The 22,878-nt window shown below is 42.5% G+C and overlaps 1 protein-coding gene across 1 annotated transcript; it reads right to left on the reverse strand.

The window, feature by feature from the left end:
• Nucleotides 1-943: 943 nt before the first annotated feature.
• SLC1A6 (solute carrier family 1 member 6) lies at nucleotides 944-22,360 on the reverse strand (the record flags this gene model as incomplete). The annotated part of the gene is made up of 9 exons (XM_080935603.1): nucleotides 944-1,139; nucleotides 2,601-2,735; nucleotides 6,053-6,247; nucleotides 7,724-7,957; nucleotides 12,280-12,623; nucleotides 15,741-15,783; nucleotides 17,203-17,407; nucleotides 19,882-20,019; nucleotides 22,165-22,360. 9 exons carry the CDS (start codon nucleotides 22,358-22,360, stop codon nucleotides 944-946), a joined length of 1,686 nt encoding a protein of 561 aa, XP_080791729.1.
• Between the last annotated feature and the right edge of the window lie 518 nt (nucleotides 22,361-22,878).

The raw sequence follows: 22,878 nt of genomic DNA on the forward strand, positions 1-22,878 counted from the left end.
CACCATAATAAACCACATATGAGAGAAGAATGGCTTTTCTGAGTTCTTTGAATCTTATTAATGAATTGTTAAATCTGAAGTAGTCTTCAGGATCTCAACATAAAAACCACAAATAACTTTTATCATAAGAAGTCACAGGTACTTTTTTAACCCTTGCCAGCTCCAGCACACCTTCAGAACACACACACACACACACACACACAAAAAAAAAAAAAAAAAAAAAAAAAAAAAAGAATTGATCTTTCTTGCTGAATTTGAAGATTTTCCTTCCCCAATTTTAGGTGTTTTTTCCTCTCCCCCTTTTTTCTCACATCATCATCCTTCAAGCTCTCAGCATACACTCAGAGATGAACCGTGACCTTCGTGATGAAGAACTATTATTTTTAACTTTACTGGACTGAGACAAGTGCCTGAGAAATCCTTAAGGCACACCTCTGCATGTCTGAGAGATTATTACATCAGCAGATCTCTGAACTAAAGAATGGATCAGTCAGTCCCTTGGCAGTTCCCTAATTTAATGGCTGTATTGGAAAGAAAAGAAAAGCAGGGGGCTGGGTATGGTTGAAGGAAGTAGTCACAGGTAGGATGGTCTTGGGAATCTGTATCCTGCTCTGATCACTTCCCATTTCTCCTGTCTCTTCTTATTAACCACCACCATGAAGTGAGCCGTTCTCCTCTACTGTGACTTTCCACTACGGTGAACATTGTATGTGGCAAAATAAATCTTTCCTCCTTTAGGTTGTTCTTATATTTGAAGAATACAAATGCAACAGAGATGAATACACTTTGGATACCTTTCATTCCTTCTCTTTTATCTCAGCAGTCCCCAGAGAACCCACACAGAACAAGTGTGTTTAGCCCACAGTCAGTTGGGCAACAGATTGTCCCCAGGACTCCCAGCCCAGCCCCTTCCCTCCGCCCTGGACAGAGAGCTAGAAGCTTCTCACATGACGCTCTCATTACCTCCCCTACCCCTTGATGTCCCCTTTTCTTGTGTCATGAGTGACTTATAGGGTTTCCCCAGGCTGGGTAGAGTCAGCTCTGCCTCTTGCAGCTCCAGCTCCCGTTGGGACAAATGCTCAATGACAGCAGCTCCAATTGAGTCCCCCAGTACATTGGTCATAGTACGAAGTCGGTCACTGGTGGAAGATAAATAGATTAATGGGAGGAAGTTTATTTGAAAACCAAGTGTAGACAGGGAAGGCTTCCAGTCAAATCTATAACCACATGACTTTGAGCAAATCCAACTCTTTCTCCATTTCCTTCCTAACAATATCATCCCTGAAATCCTCAGATCTACTCTTTGATATGTGACTCTTGTTTACAAATATACTAACTTAGATGTGGTTAGATGAGAGTAGGATGCAGACTGCTAGACATTAGTATCTGATAGAGAGTCTTAGGCATGAGTGTCAGATGCAGGTTATTAGACTTGAACATTTGATATAAACTCTTACATATGAGTCTATGTAAGTGTAGGATGGGCTGGAGACTGTCCATGTGGAATTTTAGTCCTCCTATACAAATGAAACGTTTTCTTGCTCACAACTTCCACATGAGGATCAACATTTTATGTGAATTCCATGTTATAAAAAAATGAGAGAGAGAAGGAATGGTAAAAGCACAAAGTGATGCAGGAAGGAGAAAGAGAAAGGGGGAAGGAAATAGGAAAGGAAAGAAAGAAGAGAAAAATTAAAGATGAGAAAGGACAGAGGGAGGAGGACAGGGAAGAAAGGGAAGGAAGGAAGGAAGGAAGGAAGGAAGGAAGGAAGAGAGGGAGGGAGGGAGGGAGGGAGGGAGGGAGGGGAAGGGAATGGGTAGAAATGGCTTCTCCCTGCTGAATTGTTGGCTACTGATAGACTCTGTGAAAGGAGACGTCTTGTCATTAGGTGTGCGCCCTCTCATGAACCTACTAAGCTCCATGGCATAGTCTCAAACCAAGACACACAAATGTCTCTGTTCCAATTCACAAATAAAATTGTGAATGTGAGAAGAAAAGTTGTAGGGAAGGTTAACGGGGTGAAAAGAAATTAAGAGAGAGTGGGAGGGAGGATTATATACATGTATGAAACTGTCAAAAAATCAAATCAATTAGTGAAAAAGAACAGAGGGAAGGAAGGGAGAAGAGAAGAAAGAGAAAATGTGTCTGGTCATAGTATCCAGATAGTAAGTCTACCAAAATTCTTTTGTCTATCACCATACATGATTTTATAAGCCAAAACACTTCACTATTTAATGCAACAGGTAACCTGTATCTTCTTCTCATTTCTAAATTTCTTCAGAATTAGCATATTTACTAAGAAAAATGTTTTAAATTTTTGAGTTCAAATAATGTCTGAACATCTTTGTGTGCTTTCTACAAGAAACAAGCTAAAGAGAAGTTGGCTGTCTCTTGGACAGAGATCTCCTACTCTGAATCCTCCTCACTCCTGATCCCAAAGGTGATAAATCTATGAGCTTGGAGTCTAGAGACCATGACTAGAAGATCATCCCAATGCCTCTCTCACCCTCTAACATCCTACAACTCTCACCTTGCAAAATCCATTAAGTAAAAACCATGAGAAGAGATAGGCCCAGGGTTAAACCCAAAGCAAACTCACAGGAACCAGTCCACAGCTATGATCAGTGTGATGTCCTCTGTGGGCAGGCCAACGGATGTGAGCACAATCACCATGGTAACCAGTCCTGCCTGGGGGATGCCAGCTGCTCCTACGCTGGCAGCTGTGGCTGTGATGCTGTAAATAGGAAGAGAGTCAGGAATCCAGGAGGAAAGAAAGAACAGAAGATTGGAAGATCAGTCAGGAAAGAGCATCTTAAATTCCCAAGCTAACACAGAAGGAAAAACATTACATAATCTCACTTTTGATGTGAAACTAAATTTAAAACGTTAAAGTCACAAAAGCAAAAGCTGGTCAGACTGGCTTGGAGATAGAAAATGTCTGTCAAAGAGTCAAGATGTCTAGATAGCAGATGAATGTACATTGTGGAGAGTGTGGCTAATGGCACTGTGTTTATATGTGAATTTTTCAAGAGAATAGACATCAAAAAAGATAAAGAAAAGGAGAGAAGAACAGAAAGACAAACAAGAGAAAGGAAGGGAAGGAGGAAAAGGCAAGGAATGGAAAGAGAGAGCGGGGGTGGGGAGGAGATGAGAAAAAAAGAGGACATTGGGATTAAAAGGGAAGGTGGGAAAAGACAAGAAGACAGGAGTAAGGGGGAGAGTAAGAAAGAACGGAGGCAAAGATAAAATGAGGGGGAACAAGAGAAGACACAGGTGGCAGATGGGAGAGGGAGTGGAAGAGGGCAGAGAAAAACTGTAGGGAGAGATAAATGTAAACAGCCTGACTGGTGATCATTTTACAACGTACATATATTCAGCAAATAATCATGAAATACACCTCAATTATACACAACTTTTTCAGCTATCCGGCTGGAAAGCTGTGGCTGGAAAAGACCATAGCTAATTTTTAAGTAGGCAAATACTTACCACATTGGAGGGAAGAACGCCCTGGCCCATGTTAGGTTTTGAGTCTATTTCTTTCATGATGATTTTTTAAATGTGTTTTCTTAGTTTCATTTGTGTGGATGTTTGCCTACATGTATGTTGCGTACTGTATGTGTACCTGATGCCGATGAAGGGCATAAAAGAGCATTGGGTCCCCTGGAACTGGGATGATGAGCAGTTGTAAGCCATCATGTAAGTAGTGGGAATGAAACCCAGGTCCTCTGTAAGAGCAGTAGGTGCTCTTAACCACTGAGCCATCTCTCTAGCCCGTTGAATAATTTTTTTAATAAAATAAAAAGCTAAGGGTAGATCTCAGTGGTAGGTAGAGCATCTGTCTAGCATACACAAATCCTGGTTTCCATTTCTAGTCCTGAAAATTAATATGAAGTTTAAAGTGTGGTCTACTGGCTCACAGGAGGCTTGTATTAAATCTTCAATATCAGGTCTGGCCACCTCTCCACCCCACTTCTCTGCAATACCAGAAGCGTACAGAAGGAACCTGGCATAACTGTCTCTTGAGAGGCTTCGTCCACCAGCAGATGCAAACAGATGCGGAGACCTACAGGCAAACATCAGGTAGAGCCTGGGACATCTTGTGGAAGAGTAGGGATAGAACTGGGCAAGCCAGGGGAGTAAAGGAACCAAAGGAAGACCTACAGAGCCAACTAACCTGGGCCTGTGGGGGCTCACGGACACTGAGTCACTAGCCAAGAAGCATGCAGGCTCAGGATGTAGGTCCCCTCACATACTTGTAGCAAATGTGCAGCTTGTTTTTCTAGTGGGTCCTATAACAATTGGAGTTAGGGCTGTCTCTGCCTCTGTTGCCTTCTATTGGATCCCCATCCCCTAGCTGAACTGCCTGGCTGGGTCTCAGAGGGAGAGCATTGTTTAGTCCCAGGGTGGGATGGTACCCAAGCAGGCTTCCCTTCTCTGAGGAGAAGAGGACGTAATGTAGAAAAGGATTTATGAATGTGGGACTGGGAGGAGAGGGGGGAGTGGGGCTGTGATTGGGATGTAAAGTTAATTTTAAAAGTGGATTATTGAAGAAAAATCCAGTACCAACTCCAATTACCCAGCAAGACATGGTAGGTATTGTGAAGACCTACTAAGCTTACCAGAAAAAGTCATAGTGCTTTCCAGGTGCCAGCTCTTCCCAGTAGCTTAGGAAAGCTTTTGATAGGTTCTATAGCCATACATATAGAACAAGGGAAGATGATTGTCCCAGAGGATGCACTATCAGAATGGTGGTTGAGCAAGTACTCAGACTGGCATTAAATAATGAACTTTGGGGTGAGAATACTCCATTCGCAAGCTTTACTCCTAGCACATAAACTCAGAGTCTCTCCTGCCTCATCAGAGTGACAGACAACCCTTTTTTCTCACTGTAAACAGGGTAGAGCCCAGGATAGTGCCTATTCAGGTTTCACTTCTGTTACTGAGATTTTTTTTAATCTGCTGAAAAAAAACTGATTCCAGATTCTGCCAAATTGACAGTTCAAACAAACTACTAAAGTACCACATCACTAGCCTAGGAAAAGATTCCAATCAAAAATGGAGTATAGGGGACTTGAAAGATGGTTCATAGGGTAACAACATTATGCTGCCAAGCCTGACAACCTGAGTTCAATCCCCAGGTCCTACATAATAAAAGAAAACTGAATCCTGTGTGTGGTCCTCTAACCTCTACATATGCACTGTGGCATGCACACATACATAAAAACAAATGTATTTCTAAATTCTTTAAAATCAAGAATTGGAGAGATGGTTTAGCAGTTAAGAGGAGTTACTACTCTGGCAGACGACCCAAACTCTGTTTCTAAAACCCACCTCAAGCAGTTACCTGTAACTCTACTCACAAAGAACTTCTCACTTTGAAAAGCACCTTCACGCATGTAGCAAACATAGACTCCCATGGGCATATATACATACACAAAGAATAGAAAAAAAAATACCTTTAAAAATACTAAATGTGGTTTCTACTCAACGTGTCTCACACTCACACCCTTATAACATTAAAAACATCATCTTATTAACAAGCATGGTGACACATGCCCACAATCCCAGCAACTCAGGATCCCAGGCCAGCCAGCTCAAAAAAGAGGGGGAGAAGGAAGGAAAGAAAGAATACATAAAGAAAGAGAAAGGAAGGAGGGGAAGAAAAATAGAAAGAAAGGAATGGAAAGATAAAAAGAAAAAGAGGATGGGGGAAAGATTATATGATACGTAGCTTACGTCAAAATCTTAACTAAATTTCCAACAAAGAAAACACTTTCCTTCATAGAATTTCCATTTTCATTCTTGTGTGATAGGCAGACAATAAACATTAGTGAAAAAAACAATCAGCCTGGAATCAAATGCTATTAAGCATCCTGATTCTTTCTCTAAAATACTAGAGACCAGAAATGTGTCACAGGTTACTTTCTTATTTCAGATTTTGGAATATGTGCATATACATAATTATATATCTTAGAAATGAGATGCAACTATAAACAGAAAACATGTACACACAGCTTCCGTCCTACCCAGCTAATGACATCATTATCTCACCTGATTGTGGTGATCTGACCGAGGTTGAGCTCATAGTTGTTGACTTGAGCAATAAAGATGGCTGCCAAGGCCTCGTAGAGTGCAGTACCATCCATGTTGACAGTGGCCCCCACGGGCAGCACAAACCTGGTGATGCGGCGGTCCACACCCAGGCCCTCCTCCAGGCACCGGAAAGTGATAGGCAGAGTTGCAGAGCTGAGGGAAGAGAGCTCTGGAGGCTGAGAATAGGGAGTTGAAGGATGGGGTAGGGGCAATGGCAGCAATGGGCCAAAGGAGAGTTCCCTTCTAGCACATGGAGAGCAGGTTGGAATTTGAGCAGGGAGTGAAAACTGAGAATGACGATCGGGCATGGGGAAGTGGGACTCCTGATGCAGAGAACCCAGAGTGGGGATTCCCCAAAAGAAACATCTCTTGACCCATTCACATCAATGGTTTATAACAGGAGTCCCACCCAGACTATGTAAATGTGATGGGAACCAGGAATTACCTGGGAAGAGAATCTCAATGTGTTGCTATAACTGGTTTTCCTATAGGAATTATCCTTGGGAGATGGTCTTAACAAGAAGACCCAACCCACAGTAGGTAGTACCATTTTGCCAAGGCAGGGCTCCTGATGTGGAGAAATCAAGCTAAGCAGGCAGGCAGGCACGTATTCTCTGTTTCTGAGTGCAATGTGACTAGGAGTTTCAAGTTACTGTTTTGATTTCCCCACAGTGATGGGCTGTAACATGGAATTGTGAGCCAAATAAATCTTTCCCCCACCTCTGCTAAGTTGTCCTTTTCTGGTGTATTTTATCACAACATAAATGAAACTAGGGTAGTAAAGGACAGAATGTTTGTCTGCACAGAGAACAACCATCTACAGGAGCCCTAGATCTCCCCTCAACCACTTCCCAGAGGGTACTTTCATTAACTGGTGATATTAGCAGAAAGAGTATGTACTTCATTTGGGGTCATTTAGTTTGCAAGAACTGGGCCTTGTGTGGTTAACTTTATACCATGAAACTTGAAGCTTGGATTCACAGTCTTTGGCCTTAGAGACAGATAGTGCCTACAGGGAAGCACCCAATGCTACTTCAACCTTTCCCAAGCATCAGAAACAGCATAGGCTAAATAGCTTCATAGTGATCAGATGAGTTTAATTCTGGGTATAGTGTTATCAATCCTATTTAGCCACAGATCAAAAATCAAAAGGCACATTCTCCATCAACATGAGCACAATGAAATATTTTTTCTGTTTGGCTCTTGGGATACTTTCTTAAACTGATTTGAATTTGGATGATGCTCTCACTTTATCAACCCTCGAAAAACACAAAAGGAAGAAATCCAAGACTCTGAACTGATGGACTCCCAGAGTAAACTCTTGGTGCTTGGGAAAGGTAAACCCAAAGTAAAATTCTTAAACCCGGAATCGGTACCTGGATCTCTTCCCTATAAACTAGAGAAACAAGAAGAGAGACAAGGAGGTCAGGAGAATCATCACAGGGTAAACACTATATCCTCAAATATAGGCCACCTGTAGAGAATTTCAACAGTCCCTCCAACCCCCCCAACCCCCCATTCTACTGTACAACCAGAAGAGGTGTTTGGGCAGGTGGAGAGGAGGATATCTAAATGAAACCAATGAAAGATGAAGAATGGACCTGGGGAGAGTGCAGAGAAAGGCCATACCTGGAAGAGGTCCCCATGGCTGTGATGAGTGCCTGTAGCATACCACCGATGAAAGGAAAGGGGTTCCGATGGGTGACAAGGAAGTAGATGAGGGGCAACACACCACCAGCATGAAGGAATAAGCCAACAATAACGGTCAGTGTGTACATGCCCAGCTGACCTCCAAGGACAGCCATGTCTTCCATTTCCAGAATCTTTCCAGCAATCAGGAACAGGATGCCCACTGGTGCATACCTGGGCAGGGCACATATTTATTAGGATGATCTTAGTAGGTCTAGAGCTGGCATTCCCAAGGCTTTACTCACATAGTGTTGTGGCGCCAGACAGTTCCTATCATGAAATTCCCAGCTCCGCCCAACCTTTCCCAAGCATCAAAGCCATCACTGGGACACTGAGCAAATGGCATTATGTTTGTGAGTACTTGCTGTTCAATGATGAAGAGCTGAGTTCAGAAACCACCAAACACACTGGACAGATCTAAAACAACTCTAACTTCAGTTCCAAAGTATCTGGAACCTCTTTCTGGTTTCTGTGGGTACCCACAGACACATCTGCACATCCACTCACACAGACACATTCACATACATACACACATATAAATAAAATATTTTTAAATAGCACCGGTATTAGTGTTTGCTTTCAAACCATTGTCCCCAAAGGCTCACATGTTGAAGGCTTGGTGCCTAGTGGGACCAGTGTTCTGAGGTAGGACCTGTGGAAGCAATTGTTCATAAGAGTTCCAACCTCTTCTGCAAGTTATCCATTGATGGATTCGTAGCTGAATGAGCTATTGGGCGTAAACTATAGGAAAGGCCTAGTTAAAGAAAACAGGTCACTACAGGGGGTTCCCTTGAAGGATAAATTCTATCCCTAGTCCCTCTCACTGTCCCCCACCCCTTCATCCTATAAGGTGTGAAGTTAGCAGATTCATCAGTTGTATTCATTCACCATCTTGGCCCAGAAGCAATGGAACCAATCACTGAAACCTGCATGACTGTGAGGCAAACTAAACCTTGGTATTCTTGGGTATTTTGTCATAGCAACAGAAAGATAACCAATACAACTGGATTCTATGAATGAATCTTCCTCCCCTGGTTACCTCACTGCTCATCTGATTAGCGGAAAAGTTCCTAGAGTGCCAAAGCATGCAACATTTGGGGTTTTTCTCTCATTGAATCCCCTTTTTTTCAACTCAATTTCTGATAATTATTCTCTTCAGAATCCCATCCTTAGACCTTACAATGACTGATATTTGATTGAAAATAGCCCCTATATCTAAGAGGAAATGGCACTATTAGGTGGTGTGTCTTTGTTGGAGTAGGTATGGCCTTGTTTGGTGGAAGTATGTCACTGGGGGAGACGGGTCAGCTTTGAGGTTTCAGGTATTCAAACCAGGCCCACTGTGTTTCTCTCTTCCTGCTGCCTACAGATGCAACATAGAATTCTTGGCTCCTTCTCCAGCCCCATGTCTGATTGTACACTGCCATGCTTCTTGCATTGACAATAATGGACTAAACCTCTGAAGTGTAAGCCAACCCCAATTAAATAGGAGTTGCCATTTTCATGGTGTCTCTTCACTGCAATAGAAACCCTAAGACACTAAGATATCCCTTATCCCTGGCCTTTAAAACCTACACCAATTGTTGCCTGTGCTAGCTAGTTTGAACTTTCAACTAGACACAACCTGAAATCATTCAAGGATAACGTTTCTGTGAGAAACTATGTAGATCAAGTTGGCCTGCGGACGTGTCTGTGTGGGATAGTCTTGGCTGCTAATTGACACAGAAACATCCGGACCACTATGGGAAATGTAATGGACTTGGCCCTGGACTATGTAAGAATAGATGAAGCTAGCTGAATGCTAAGCAACAAACAAGCACGTAGCTAAGAATTCACAGGTTTCTTCTCTCCACTCTTACTGTGATGTGCTGTTTTCAGCCCCTGCCTTGCCTTCTCCACAATAATAAACTGTAACCAGGTTACATGAAGCAAATAATCCCTGTGCTGCTTTTTGTCAGGATTTCATCACAGCGACCCAAATGAACCCAGAACCCTCATTGTCCCGACACTCTGTTCTCTTCCTTGTGCATGACCTCTATCTCTCCCTTCTGTGTCCGGTTAGCTTTTCAGCCCCCTTTCAAGGCCAGCTGTCTGCCTCACTCCTCATCTTCCCAGGCAGTATCCACTGCATTTGCCCCCACTCACCACTGACTGTTTTCTATTCCTGACACTTCACTGATGTAGCTTTACTACATTGCCTTCTGCTTGTGTGAAATACAGGTTGTCTACATCAGTTTCCTTCTAGATTTTACAAACTTCTTCAACATAAAGGATGAATACAGTGTGTCTCTGAGTTTCAAGCCTAGGGAGATGTCTGCTAGATAAATGATCTAGTTAAGGAGCAAAAGTCTTTTGTTTCAATTAAATCTCCAATCGTGGGTTAAGGTAGATATCTTAGTGGTTAAAGTGCTTATCAGGCAAGCATGAGGATCAGAGTGTGAATCTTCCAAAACCCCACGTAGTTCTGGGTAAACACGCAGCAATCCTGTAATTCCAGCCTCAAAAGAAGTTGGGAGATTTCCTCAAAGCAATTTAGTTAGAAAAATGAGCTAGTTCCTTGGGCTCCGGGTTTGATTGAGAGATCCTTCCATAAATGAGTAAGGTGAAGGCAATATGAAGAATTATTCCCAACATCATTCTTAAACCATCACACACATACACACCCCCAGTCATGCAAAAATAACATACATACGCATGTACACCCCAATAATATCCAAATGTAGAAAGGAAATGAAGAAAACAGGCATGAGTAAGTGTATAAGTGAATAGATAAATGAAATGTCTGAGGGCATAAATGGGAGAATTCCAAATGCATTCATGAATAGACAGATCTGGGAATGAATCTGAGTAGAATGGTTTGAGTATGTAAATAAGTAAATGTCGTCAGTGTGTTGACTAATGAGGTTAAAACTATATAGTTCAGTGTCACAGCAAGTGCCTAGCTTATTCAAGGCCCTGTGGTCCATCCTAAAAACAATGCAAAAGCAGAAAAAGATTGTTATTTGGGAGACCAGACTGCAGGTACAGCTCAGTGGTTGAATGATTGATTGCATGGCATATGTAAAGCCTTGGTTCAGCCCTAGCACTTAAAAATAATTTGAAGCCAGATGGCTCCACAAATAAAGACATACATATTCTGCCAAGCCCGATAACCTGAGTTGGACCCTGAAATCCATATGGCAGGAGGAGAGAACTAACTCCTAAAAGTTTATTCTCTGACCTCCACATGCATGCTGTGGCATGCAAACCACATACACACTCAGACACAATAAATGATAGATAGATAATAGATGGATGATAGATGATAGATAGACAGACAGACAGACAGACAGACAGACAGGCAGATAGATGATACATGATACATGACAGATACATGATAGAGTAATAAAGTAATAATTGTGAAATAATTTAACGAACAAGTGGATTTATCAGTGAATAAATGCATGAGTGGTTTAACTGATGAACAGAAAAAAAGATTAAGTGATTCGATGCTCAAAAGATGAGAACAAGTGAGTGAATGAAAGAAATAGAAGAGGAAATGGAGGCAGAAGTAAGTCACTGAAGAAATCACTGCAGAAAAGCGTAGTGACTTTATGAGTCTATGAGTGAGCAAACCAGTGCAGAGGTAGGCAGTGCATGCCCTAATCCTGCTAATCAGAAGGCACAGGCAAGGGGCTGGCTTGTTCCAGGCTGTCCTGGGCTACGTAGGAAGACCTGTCTCAAAAAACAATACAGTAAATTCACAGCAACTGTAGTTGTCTGCACAAGATTGACACAAGACCAAGCCATCCAACATTCATTCCAGCATGGAGTGAGGAGCAGCGCGCAAGCCCCACGCCTAAATGAGAAAATATTTTGATACTTAATGGCCTACAGAGGAGGAAGGTTCAATTTTCTTTATGAAAGTGGCATCTTGTAAACTGCCCAAACTCAATGAATGACCCTTCAGCCACGTTCATACAGACAGTTCTAACTTAAATCACTGGAAGATATGTATACATGCAAGTGCATGCATGCAAGGATATCAAGTTGGGAAGGGGTCATAAGAGTCTGAGAGACATTAGAGGAAGAATGAGAATGTGGATATTACCGAAACACTTTGCATACATGTATGAAATCCTCGAATAACATATATATACATATATATATATATATATATATATATATATATATATATATATATATATATATATATATATATATATATATATATTAAAAATTAGAAAGTGTCTGAGCCTAGTGTGGAAGATGAGAACAGACAGATGAGTGGGTGAGTGAATCGCTGAGACAATGCATGAATGAGTGAGTGACTAGGTTAATGAGGTCATGAACAGCTGAATAAATCACCACAGAAATATGAATAAACAAATGAGTCATATTAACTAATGCACAGATGAATGACTTGACCAAATTATGCAAGGGTCCCACTGGTCCCATCTTCATCACCCTCAGGAACCAACTCCCCACCCAGGCACAGGGACCCACCCACCACTCACCAGATGATAATGCCCACCAGTCTCATAATAGCCTCATTGAGGCTGTCGAAGAAGTCCCTCAAGACACGGCCTTTGTGTTTCATGCCACCAATGACGAGTCCAAAGGCCACAGAGAAGACCACAAGGCCCAAGGCGTTGATGCCGTTGGCTGAGCCAGGTACAGGCACAGTTTCCTCAAAGCTTATCACCTCCTGCAGGGTGCCCAAGGCCCGGGTGACATTTTCCAGGATGTTGGTTTCATTCTCTACTGAGGATGGAGGAGAAACGGAGGCCCCCAGTTCTGACCCATTGTCTGTCCTTACAATCGTCCTTGTTACCATTCGTGTGCTGTACTGTGTCTTAAACTGAAATGTAGAAAAATTGAGGCAAGATTCAGTATGGAGACTAACTCACCTGCAGAAATCCCTAAGAATAGACCGTGCCTCGAATAAATAAATAAATAACAGCTACACACACTTAGCATGCATGAGGTCCTATGTTCCATCCTTGGGGTTTTTACACACACACACACACACACACAGAGAAAGAGAGAGAGAGAGAGAGAGAGAGAGAGAGACAGACTAGAATTACTTTATATCCTACTAAGCCTACTGTTGAATATATAGCCAGAGAAATTAATTAAATAACTCAAAGAAATACAAGCAAAGCATCCTTAACCCAAAAATCCAAATCCATGGCAGACAAGATGGCTGAGAGAGTAAAGATGCTTCCAGCCAAGGCTGATAAACTAAATTTGATCCCAAGCCTCACACGATAGAAGTGGAGAGCTGACCCTGCAACTTGTCCTCCGATCTCCACGTGTGCACCATGGCACATAACCACATCTATATATTACTACACACACACAAGTCAATAAATAAAATGTAACAAAATCAGTAAGTAAAATAACAATCCAATATCCAAAATGCACCAAAATTTTTAAAGACTTTTTAAATTTTTGTTGTGCCTGTGTGCAGTGTGCTTATCTAATTGGCATTATTTGGCTATTTCACCATATTAAATATATACATATTTTACATATATTTATGTATATAATAAATGTTATTTATGTGTATTTCCCTCATATGTATTTCATATATGTATGAAATACATGAATATTTCACATCTAATATATACATACAGATAGATGACAGATAGATAGGTAAATTGATTGACTGATTGATTGATTTCAGAACCCCATAAACACATATAGTGTATCATCTTCTTGCATAGCAGTTTCTCTATACTTAAATATTCATTCCAGCAGGAAACTGGAAGGTTTATGAAATTCAGGAAGTAATAAAACCTCACATTTGAGAAATCTGAGGTTAACAAGACTCATGAAGGCCCTTTCTTGCCTTTATAAAAGTAATAAATGATGTCTGGAGGTGGAAACTGACCAGCCAGGCTTCCAAGGGTAGTTTCTCAAACTAGTTGAGTTGCTTGAAATTGCACAGAAAACTCCTCCAGTAACACAGCAACAGTTGTCACCCAGACTGGGGGAGGGATGGGCACTTTTTATTTTTTTTTGTTTTGTTTTTGTTGTTGTTGTTGTTGTTGTTGTTGTTGTTGTTTTGGTTTGGTTTGTTTTTGGTGATGCAGCTGCTTTTCAGTCATCCCTGCTCCTGTGAGTAACTCTTCACCAACACACCCATCAGCAGTCCTACTGAAAATGTACTGGTGTACCATGGTGGACTTTGGTACAATCATTACTTTGATCTGTCACAAGGTGAGCAAACCTGTGTGTTATATGTCCCCATAAAATGTCTCACACACGGCTCCTGGGCATTTGTGAATTTCATGTTCACAGACACAAGTAACCATGGGTTGAAAACACTTGGGAGAAACATTTGTGTAGTGAACAGAGACCTTTGTCTTGCCACTACTCACTAAACCAGTGGTTCTCAACATGTGGGCTACGGCCATCAGAAAACATATATTTCCAATAGTCTTTTTATTTCATTGGATACTCTCTGTATTTACATTACAAATGTTATACCCTTCCCCCCACTCCCTTCCCTCCTCCCCCTCAACTTGTTTCTATGAAGGTGCTCCACTGTTGGTGGGATTGTAAACTCTTTCCTTTAGTCTTAAGAACCGAGATGCCACTCGACAGCAAAATTACAATTATGAAGTAGCAACACAAATAATTTTATGATTTGGGGGTCACTACAATATGAGGAGCTGTATTAAAGGTTCACAGCATTAGGAAGGTTGAGAACAACTGCTTTAAATATTTTTAAAGAGGAAGGATGCTGCATACATATCATTTACATTGTTAGCTGTTCTCCGTCATCTAGAAATGATCAAGAGATTGTCTGCAAATTCCACCCATTTTACATAAGAGACTTGTGCAGCATATATTTTGGATCCAATCTTTGTTAATGTCAAGGAATAGTACAGTTTTTATATATCAGTTTAAATTTTTAATAAACATATTCCTAAAGAAATGAATGGCTGGATCAGCAAGATAACTCACAGCAGGTAAAAGCCCTCACTGCACACAGGATAACTCACAGCAGGTAAAAGTCCTCACTGCACACAGGATAACTCACAGCAGGTAAAAGCCCTCACTGCACACAGGATAACTCACAGCAGGTAAAAGTCCTCACTGCACACAGGATAACTCACAGCAGGTAAAAGCCCTCACTGCACACAGGATAACTCACAGCAGGTAAAAGCCCTCACTGCTCACAGGATAACTCACAGCAGGTAAAAGCCCTCACTGCACACAGGATAACTCACAGCAGGTAAAAGCCCTCACTGCACACAGGCCTAAGGACCTGAGGTGGATCCTCAGAACCCATGATGAGAGGAGAGAACCAACTCTCAAAAGTTGTAATGTGAGCCCTATACCCTCACCTGGCATGACTTTGCATACACACATACACAATAATGATAATAATAGTAACTATTATTATCATTATTAATAGAAATTAGCAACTGACATTTGCCTAAAGTTAACGAGCCCTAGGTTTCATCCTCATCACCAGGGAGAAGAGACGAGTAAGTAAATAGTGGGAACATTAAAACCAAAGCCTGAAAAAATTGATAGATGGTCTGCATCTTTATGTCCACCCATCAATAAAGGGGCTGATAAACACCACCTGATAACCAAATCCAGCTGATGACTTGCTTTTGTAAATAAAGTTTTAATGGGACACGTAAGCCCTCTTTACATGTTGCCTGTGGCTACGTTTCTACTACCTGCCCCAAGGTAATGTTCAGACAGATTTTAGGACCTCTCTCTGACATCCATGATCAGATATCCGAGAACCCCTGCCCCAGCTTCCCAGACTCCATAGGTCCAATGACCTGGCAATGCATCAGTATCATAGCCTTAGGAAGTGTATTTATTTTGCCAGAGTTCTCCCCAAAGACCCCTACCCACTCTTTCAGCTTCTTCCCACCCTTCTCCTTGAGAAGCAAGTTCTCTCCACCCTCCATCCCCTCCTTGATTAAACCATGTGCTTCTTCCTAACCTGTTTGAAGCAGGCCTCCACGAGGTTAGGTGGGAACATATTTCTGCACAAAAACATCAGGAAAAAGAAAAGTGGTTAGACGTTGGAAGTGAGCCAAGGAATTCTTCAATAACAGCAATAACAGTTGTAGCAACAGGCAGTGTAGAAATGCATGGTGTGGGCCAAGTGCTAAGCAAAGGTCCTGCCCTACACTATCTGACACAGAAGTAAACATTATTAACGTCTCTAGCAAAACCAAAGGCCACCAGGACATCACCCAGACCCACAGAATTGCTTAAGGGTGCAGATGGATCTTAGCATGAATTGACACTAGTTAGGCCCCTCCAAAAATCATGTTGAAATCTGATTGCCATAAAGGTGATGTTGGGAGGTGGAGCCATAGGCTAACAAGGTTTATAGATTAATAGGAAGTAGCCTTGCTCAAAAGGGAAGAAGTTCTTTTTAATATGCTTGCTCCAGCTAAGCACCATATCTTCTCTGCCATGTTAGAGTGCAGCTAGAAGGTCTGCACCAGATGTTGGCAGCAAGTTCTTGGACAACTTAATGCTCTAAATAGTGAGGTAAATGAAACTTTTGTTTCTTGTTTTTGGGTTTTTTTTGGGGGGGGTGGGCTTTTTCATAACTAACTCAGTTTCAAAAATACTTCTATTTAGTTCTTAATATAGTTATTTAATTTTTAATATATATTTATAATACATGTGCCATGGTCTACATGTAGAAGAAGGTAGACATCTTGTAGGAGTTGGTTCTCTCATTGTCCCATGTGGATCCCATCAAGTAGTCAGGCCTGGTGACAAGTGCCTTTACCCACTAAATCATCTTACTGGACCTAAATTTTATTGCCTTTATGAGAGAGAGAGAGAGAGAGAGAGAGAGAGAGAGAGAGAGAGAGAGAGAGAGAGAGAACACATATCCCACAACATGTATGTGAAGGTCAAAGGTTAGCTTGTGAGATGCTGTTCTCTCCTTTTACCAGGCAGGTGAAGGTAATGAATGAACTCAGGTGGTCAGGCTAGGCAGCAAGTCCACACCCACCTAGCCATCTTATTGGCCCTCAGCTATGGAATATTAGCAACAGAAAATGCTAGGACAATTCCTAAACTCTTCCATCTCCACGTCAGTACTACAGGAGCTTTGACTTTGAGGTTGGCAAGCAAAGTCTTCTTAGACTAAAAGAATCATTTGCTCACCAAAGGAGTTTGGGAACACCTAGAAAATAGCAGCACCTCTTACCCAGTCCTAAGAGCCCACAACTGTCTCCTTCCCAGCCCCAGAGTGCAAAGCTCATACCTAGATGTGGATTTCTTAGAGATGTGTGCACGGGTCCAGGGCAGAAAGTGGGTACCAAATATAGCAACCAATAATTGTATCCTCTCCATACTAGATCTACCTGCCCATAGTCTGCCATGGAAAGAGAATTTTCAAATGTAACCCAGAAGTCTCAACAAAATGAAAATGTCACCTGACCAGGTCCATGAAAGCATCAGCTGTTGGGACAGTCTCAATTCGGCCCTCACGGTGCAGCCCCTCCTTGGAGCCCTTCCCAGGATGTATGATGGTAACCATTAGGATGCCAATGAAAACCGCAATGACTGTAGTGACCATGTAGTACACAGCTGCCCGCATTCCCATCCGCCCTGTCGCCTTGTTGTCCAGGGATGCCATACCTAGAAGAGAGACAGTGCAGTCGCTCCAGCAGTGCCCATGCCCCTCCACTCCTCCTTCTCCCATCTGCTCCACTCACTGCACACAATCAGCTCAGAACCACTGCACATCTCTTACACAACTGAAGATGTCCACAGAAACCATGGCTGCTATGAGTTATCTACACAACTGCTTTTATGCTACTATGAATAAGTATATAATATATACTTTTATATATTATATAAATTAATATATAAACTATAAAACACACACATATATATACTGCAAAACTAACTTACAGGGTTTTTTGGTTTGGTTTGGTTTTTCAGTGGGAAAGGAGGCTGCTGAGATAGATAGCTCAGTACTTAGGAGCATATACTGCTCTTACAGGAGACCCAAATTTCATCAGCAGTACAAATATTCTGTGCCTCATAACCACTCCTAACTTCAATTCCAGAGGATCTGAAGCCCCTTTCTGGGCTTCGGGGACACCTGTATTCATGTGCACATGTTCATATAGACACATGATTAAACAATAAGAAGATACACAGTAACTAAGTGTTCGCTTTGCTTTGCTTTGAAATAAAGTTGTACAGTGCATGTGTCTACTCCATCATCTAAAGATGATGTGAAGCACACAGGATAAGAGGCAGAGGTCATCTGCAGATACTGCAGCATTATATAGAAAGGCCTTCGGCATCCTCAGATATTGGCATCTATAGAGATCTTGGAACCAATCCCCTAATAGGTCATCCAAAGGATGATTCCGTTTTGTAACCCAAGCTAAAACCATATTTTTAAATAAAAGTATTACTCAAAAACTGAGAGCTGGGGCAGCACCATAGACCTGACCCAAAATCAGTTCACTCGCCACCATATACATGGTAAGGGAGGTGCACACACATGAGTAGATTCCACTCCATTTGTCACTCCAATAACTTCACCAAACTCAGTGCCTCTGCTCCAAGCCAGCCTTCCAACTCCCGCTCAATCCTCCACTGATCTCTGTTTGCACCATAAATATCACAGACTTTCAAGTCTCCGTCCCACAATCCACCTCAACCGCCACATCCCTCCAGCCCACCTCATTGTACACTGTCTGCCCGGATGCTCTTTGTGTTGTGCCCTTGCCCAGTCAGTGCAGCCATTTAGCTATTAAAGTTTACTCATGGAAAGACCAACAACTGCACTTTCCCACTATCCTAAGAATAGTCCCAGCAGAACGAACGCTTCCTCCTCCAGAAAGGCCCAGAGTCAGCTGTGGTGCATGACTGGTGCAGAGATCCACACAAAGACAGAATTAGAGGTGAGGGTTGGTTCCATGATGTTGCTCACACTTCAGAGAGCCCCCCAATGGTATCACGCTGACAGGCCAGCCTTTCTCTGAACACATACCTTGCTTAGCTTCTTTCCTCGCCCTGACTTGCTACCCTCACTTTCTCATGGGTTTCTCCCTCGTTTCTTGTGACCAGATTCACATGTCAGGCTTGGCTTCTGAGTAACCCAACCCAAGAAACCAATTTTTAAAGTCTTGATCACTATTTCTGTCCCTAAACCCAGGGATGCTAAACACCACCTGTGGGCTAAATCTGGTGCACTGTTTATTTTTGTAAAGTTTTATTGGAACACAACTGGTGTAGTTTTATCTGTCAACACAATCTAAAGATACCAGGAAGAGAGACTTAATGGGGGCTGTTTACAGTGGGTGGACCTGTGGGCATGTCTGTGAGGGATTGTCCAGGTTTCATTGACTAAGAGAAGGCTTCCCACGTGTTGTACAATTCCCTATGCAAGGGGCTGCGTACTGTATATGTGTGGAGACGGGGCTTGATACGAATAAGCGTCTGCCTGATTATTTCTTTCTGCTCCTGGTTGTGGGTATGACGTGACCAGCTGTTTCAAGTTCCAGCACTGATTTTCCTGAATGAAGGAGTGTAACCTGCACTGTGAGCTAAAATAAACCCTTTCTCCCCTAAGTTAATTTTTTTGTCAAGTATTTTATTACAACGACATAAACGAAGTTAGGGCGAGCAGCCATGTCCATTGCAATGAAGATCAAATGACCCTTTAAGTCAAAAATATTTACTATCTAGAAAAAAAAAGTTGCCACATAACCCTTCTGTGGCCCCTTCTCTTCCTCCATCCTCCGGCCAGACACCTCCACCCCACCCACCTCCTACATGTTCACCCACACCTTCTCCACCCCACCCACCTCCTACATGTTCACCTACACCTCTCATTCATCTACCTTCCCTGCTTCTCCAGCCTTTCTTTGCTCTCTGAAAAACTCTGGCAGGATGGTATCTCACTTCAGGAAAAAGGACAAGAAAGTTATGGGGACACATGGTTCATGAGGCAGCAGCACATAAGCAAGACCTAGGCGTGGCTTGAGTTGATGAGTCGAGAAAGGGCTCTCATGACTGGAGTCACCCTGGAACTTTTCTCAAGACTGGGCCCTGGCTGTGTCCTGGAGATGCGCAGTGGCTTGGGCTCTCACCTGTGACAAGGCTAGAGACAATGAGAGGTAGCACCAGCATCTGCAGCATCCTCATCAGCAGCTCACCAGGAAAAGAGAAGTACTTAATCTGGCGGTAGGAAAGCTGGTATGGGCGCAAGGCAAATGCCAGGCTGACACCTAGAAACAGAAAGGACAGAGTCATGAAATTGACTGTAGATCTCAACCACAGGCACAGTTCATTTATCCATCCCAAAAAGGGTATAGTAGTGTGAGCAGTAAATATTCTAGTAGGGTATGCATTTATGTGCACGGGTATTGTGTGTGCTTGTGTGTGCACTGGTAAGGGTACATTTGGGTGTATCTGAAAGGGTGTGTGCATAGGTATGTATTTGTATGGTTATGTGCATGGGTACTTGCATGGTGATGTGTGTGCTACGTATGAGTGTACATTTGTGTGTGCATGGATCTGTGTGTAGTGTGTTTGGCCTAATGCTGCCTGTATTGCAATGTTAATTTGGGGCCCCAAAATTGCTTACAAGAGTTCTGTAGGTTCTGGGAACCTGCCCCAGTTGGTTCTGGTTGGTAAATGAGAATTCCAACAGCCAATAGCTGGTAAAGAAAGATGGAAGCTGGGTGTTTTGAGATTTTTTCAGGCTTGGAACAGGAAAGGAGGAAGATCTGCCACGCTGAGGGAGTGTGGAGGAGAGGAGAGACACCATGCCTGAGAAGAGTACAGGACACAAGTATGGCTGCCATGGAGAAACCAAGAGAGTGCCAAGGGGGCTGCCCAGCTGGGTCCAGGGCAGCCAGGATAGAATATAGAATTTAGTAATAACTCTGGAGTATTGGGGGAGGTGGATTAACTGCGTGGAGGTTAGACAATGGCCTGGCTATTGTGCTGATAAAGGTATATTAAAATATGAAGGCTGTGTGTGTATCTTTCATTCAGCAATGTAAACCACTGAGTCAGGTAGCAAACACACCAATGAGATTTATTAAATTAAAAACATTACTACAAGTGTCATGGGTATGTTTGTACATGGGTATGTATGTGAATGTGTGTGAATATGTATATATTTATGTGAGCATGGGTATATGGGTTCATGATGTGCATTTGGATGAATGGGTGTGTGTGTATTTGTATGCACATGGATATATATGTGCATGTGTACTTCTGTGTGTACATAGGTGTGTGTGTATCCATATGTGCACGTGAATGTATGGACTGTAGAAATGTACAAATTTATATACCATATACAAATGTATGAAAGTTTATATGTCTTCACCTATTTATACATGTGTATGCGTGTATATGTGACAGTGTACATTCAGCTGTGAGCATAAAGTGTGGCTGAATATGTGGGTTTATATACAAGGATAAGCGAATACATTTTGGGGGTGTATCTGTGTTATCACTTTCAAACATGGAGATGCATATGCAATTAGACTCCTAAGTATGTAGATGTGAATGCAATATGAGTTTGAAAGTGATCACAGAAGCCCTGGTATCCTTGGGTCCCACACTATTAAATTAATCAAACATATGGACAACTTTAGAGGAAAAACTATTGTATCTGATGAAAGTATTTAAGAAAAGAAAAGACCAACGGGAGGTAATTAGGTAAGAAGGGGTGAAGGGAAAAGTATACGATCCAAGCACATTGTATGTAGAAATGAAGATATAATGAAACTCGTTATTTTATACATTATACACATATGTTTAAGTTGTATCTGTTGAACATATAGAGGTTTTTTGGTTTCGTTTTGGGTTTTTTTTTTTTTTTTTTTTTTTTTTTGTCCTCTTGTTTATAGTCCCTAGACAATACAATACTACAACTATTTAACTAGAAGTTACATGGCTTTGGGTGTTACATGTAACCTAGAGAGCAAGATAACCACAGATCCTATTAAAAAAAAAAAAAAAAAAAAAAAAAAAAAAAAAAAAAACTAAGCCCATTTTAAAGGGACTTGAGCATCCACAGATAACAAAGGCTTGTGAATAACCCAATCCCTATACCCAAATCATCACATTTCTTAAATAAAATGGGGTAGTGCTTGCTGGAACCAATTTCATAAGAGTGTGTATACTGTATACATCCATATTTATGCATGTATGCACGGTTTTTGGTGTCTGCGCCTCTAAAGATGCACTGCGCATCTTTCTGTGTGTGCAGTCGTAAAGTACATGTCTGTGCAGTGTACTTGTTTGTTCACATACCCACACACGTAACATCACATCGTGTTTACCTATATGAATGCCCTCTCTGTTCATGTCCTCAGGGGCACTTAGCAGAAGTCCCGCCTCCCAGAAGCAGAGCTCACCAATGATCACAGCGCTGACTGTGAGCAGGATGAAGGCGTTCCTGCGCAGGAAGCGCCGCACGTGCTCTCGGGTCATGGTCTGCAGGCGCAAGCGCGTGCGCAGTGCTCTCTGCTGAAGACTGTCCTGCAGGCCCTGCAGACAGCCCCCGCCAGCGCCACTCTCCCTCAGGAACAGACTATTGCCGTGGCTGCTCATCGCGTCTCTGCGGGGGGGACAGAGGAGACCAGATCTGGTGAGGGAGGAGTCCGGAAAAGGAGTGGGTGGGGTGAAGAAATGAAGCTCAGAAGTCAGGGGAGGGGCGATGTCAGAGCAGAATGCTTGAGACCCTGCTCCGGATGGGGTTCAGTTTTCACGTCCTAGCAGCAAACGGTTAAGGCTTTCGAACTCACACACCAACACACCAGAGTGGGTGGTTAGAAACAAGGTAGGGAGGGGGAAAAAACCAGAAACAAATACTGCATACCTTTAAGGTTTTCTGCCTCCAGCCTCTCCCTGTGTTTCACTAAGATCGTCTCAAGCCACTGAGGGCTGCCGCGTGCTCAAACCAAAATGCCAGGTGTTTGCTGAATGTCAGATGCATGAAGAGCTCATGAAAGGGCACCTTTAGGCCAGTCCCACAAACCACAGCAGTTGGTTGTCTGGCCTGCATGACCCGGAGAGCCACAGGAGGGATCGCTTAGGAAACAGATAACAGTTCTGGGCCCGGCTTGTTC

This window comes from Micromys minutus (assembly GCF_963924665.1).
Source record: "Micromys minutus genome assembly, chromosome: 22".
NCBI lineage: Eukaryota > Metazoa > Chordata > Mammalia > Rodentia > Muridae > Micromys > Micromys minutus.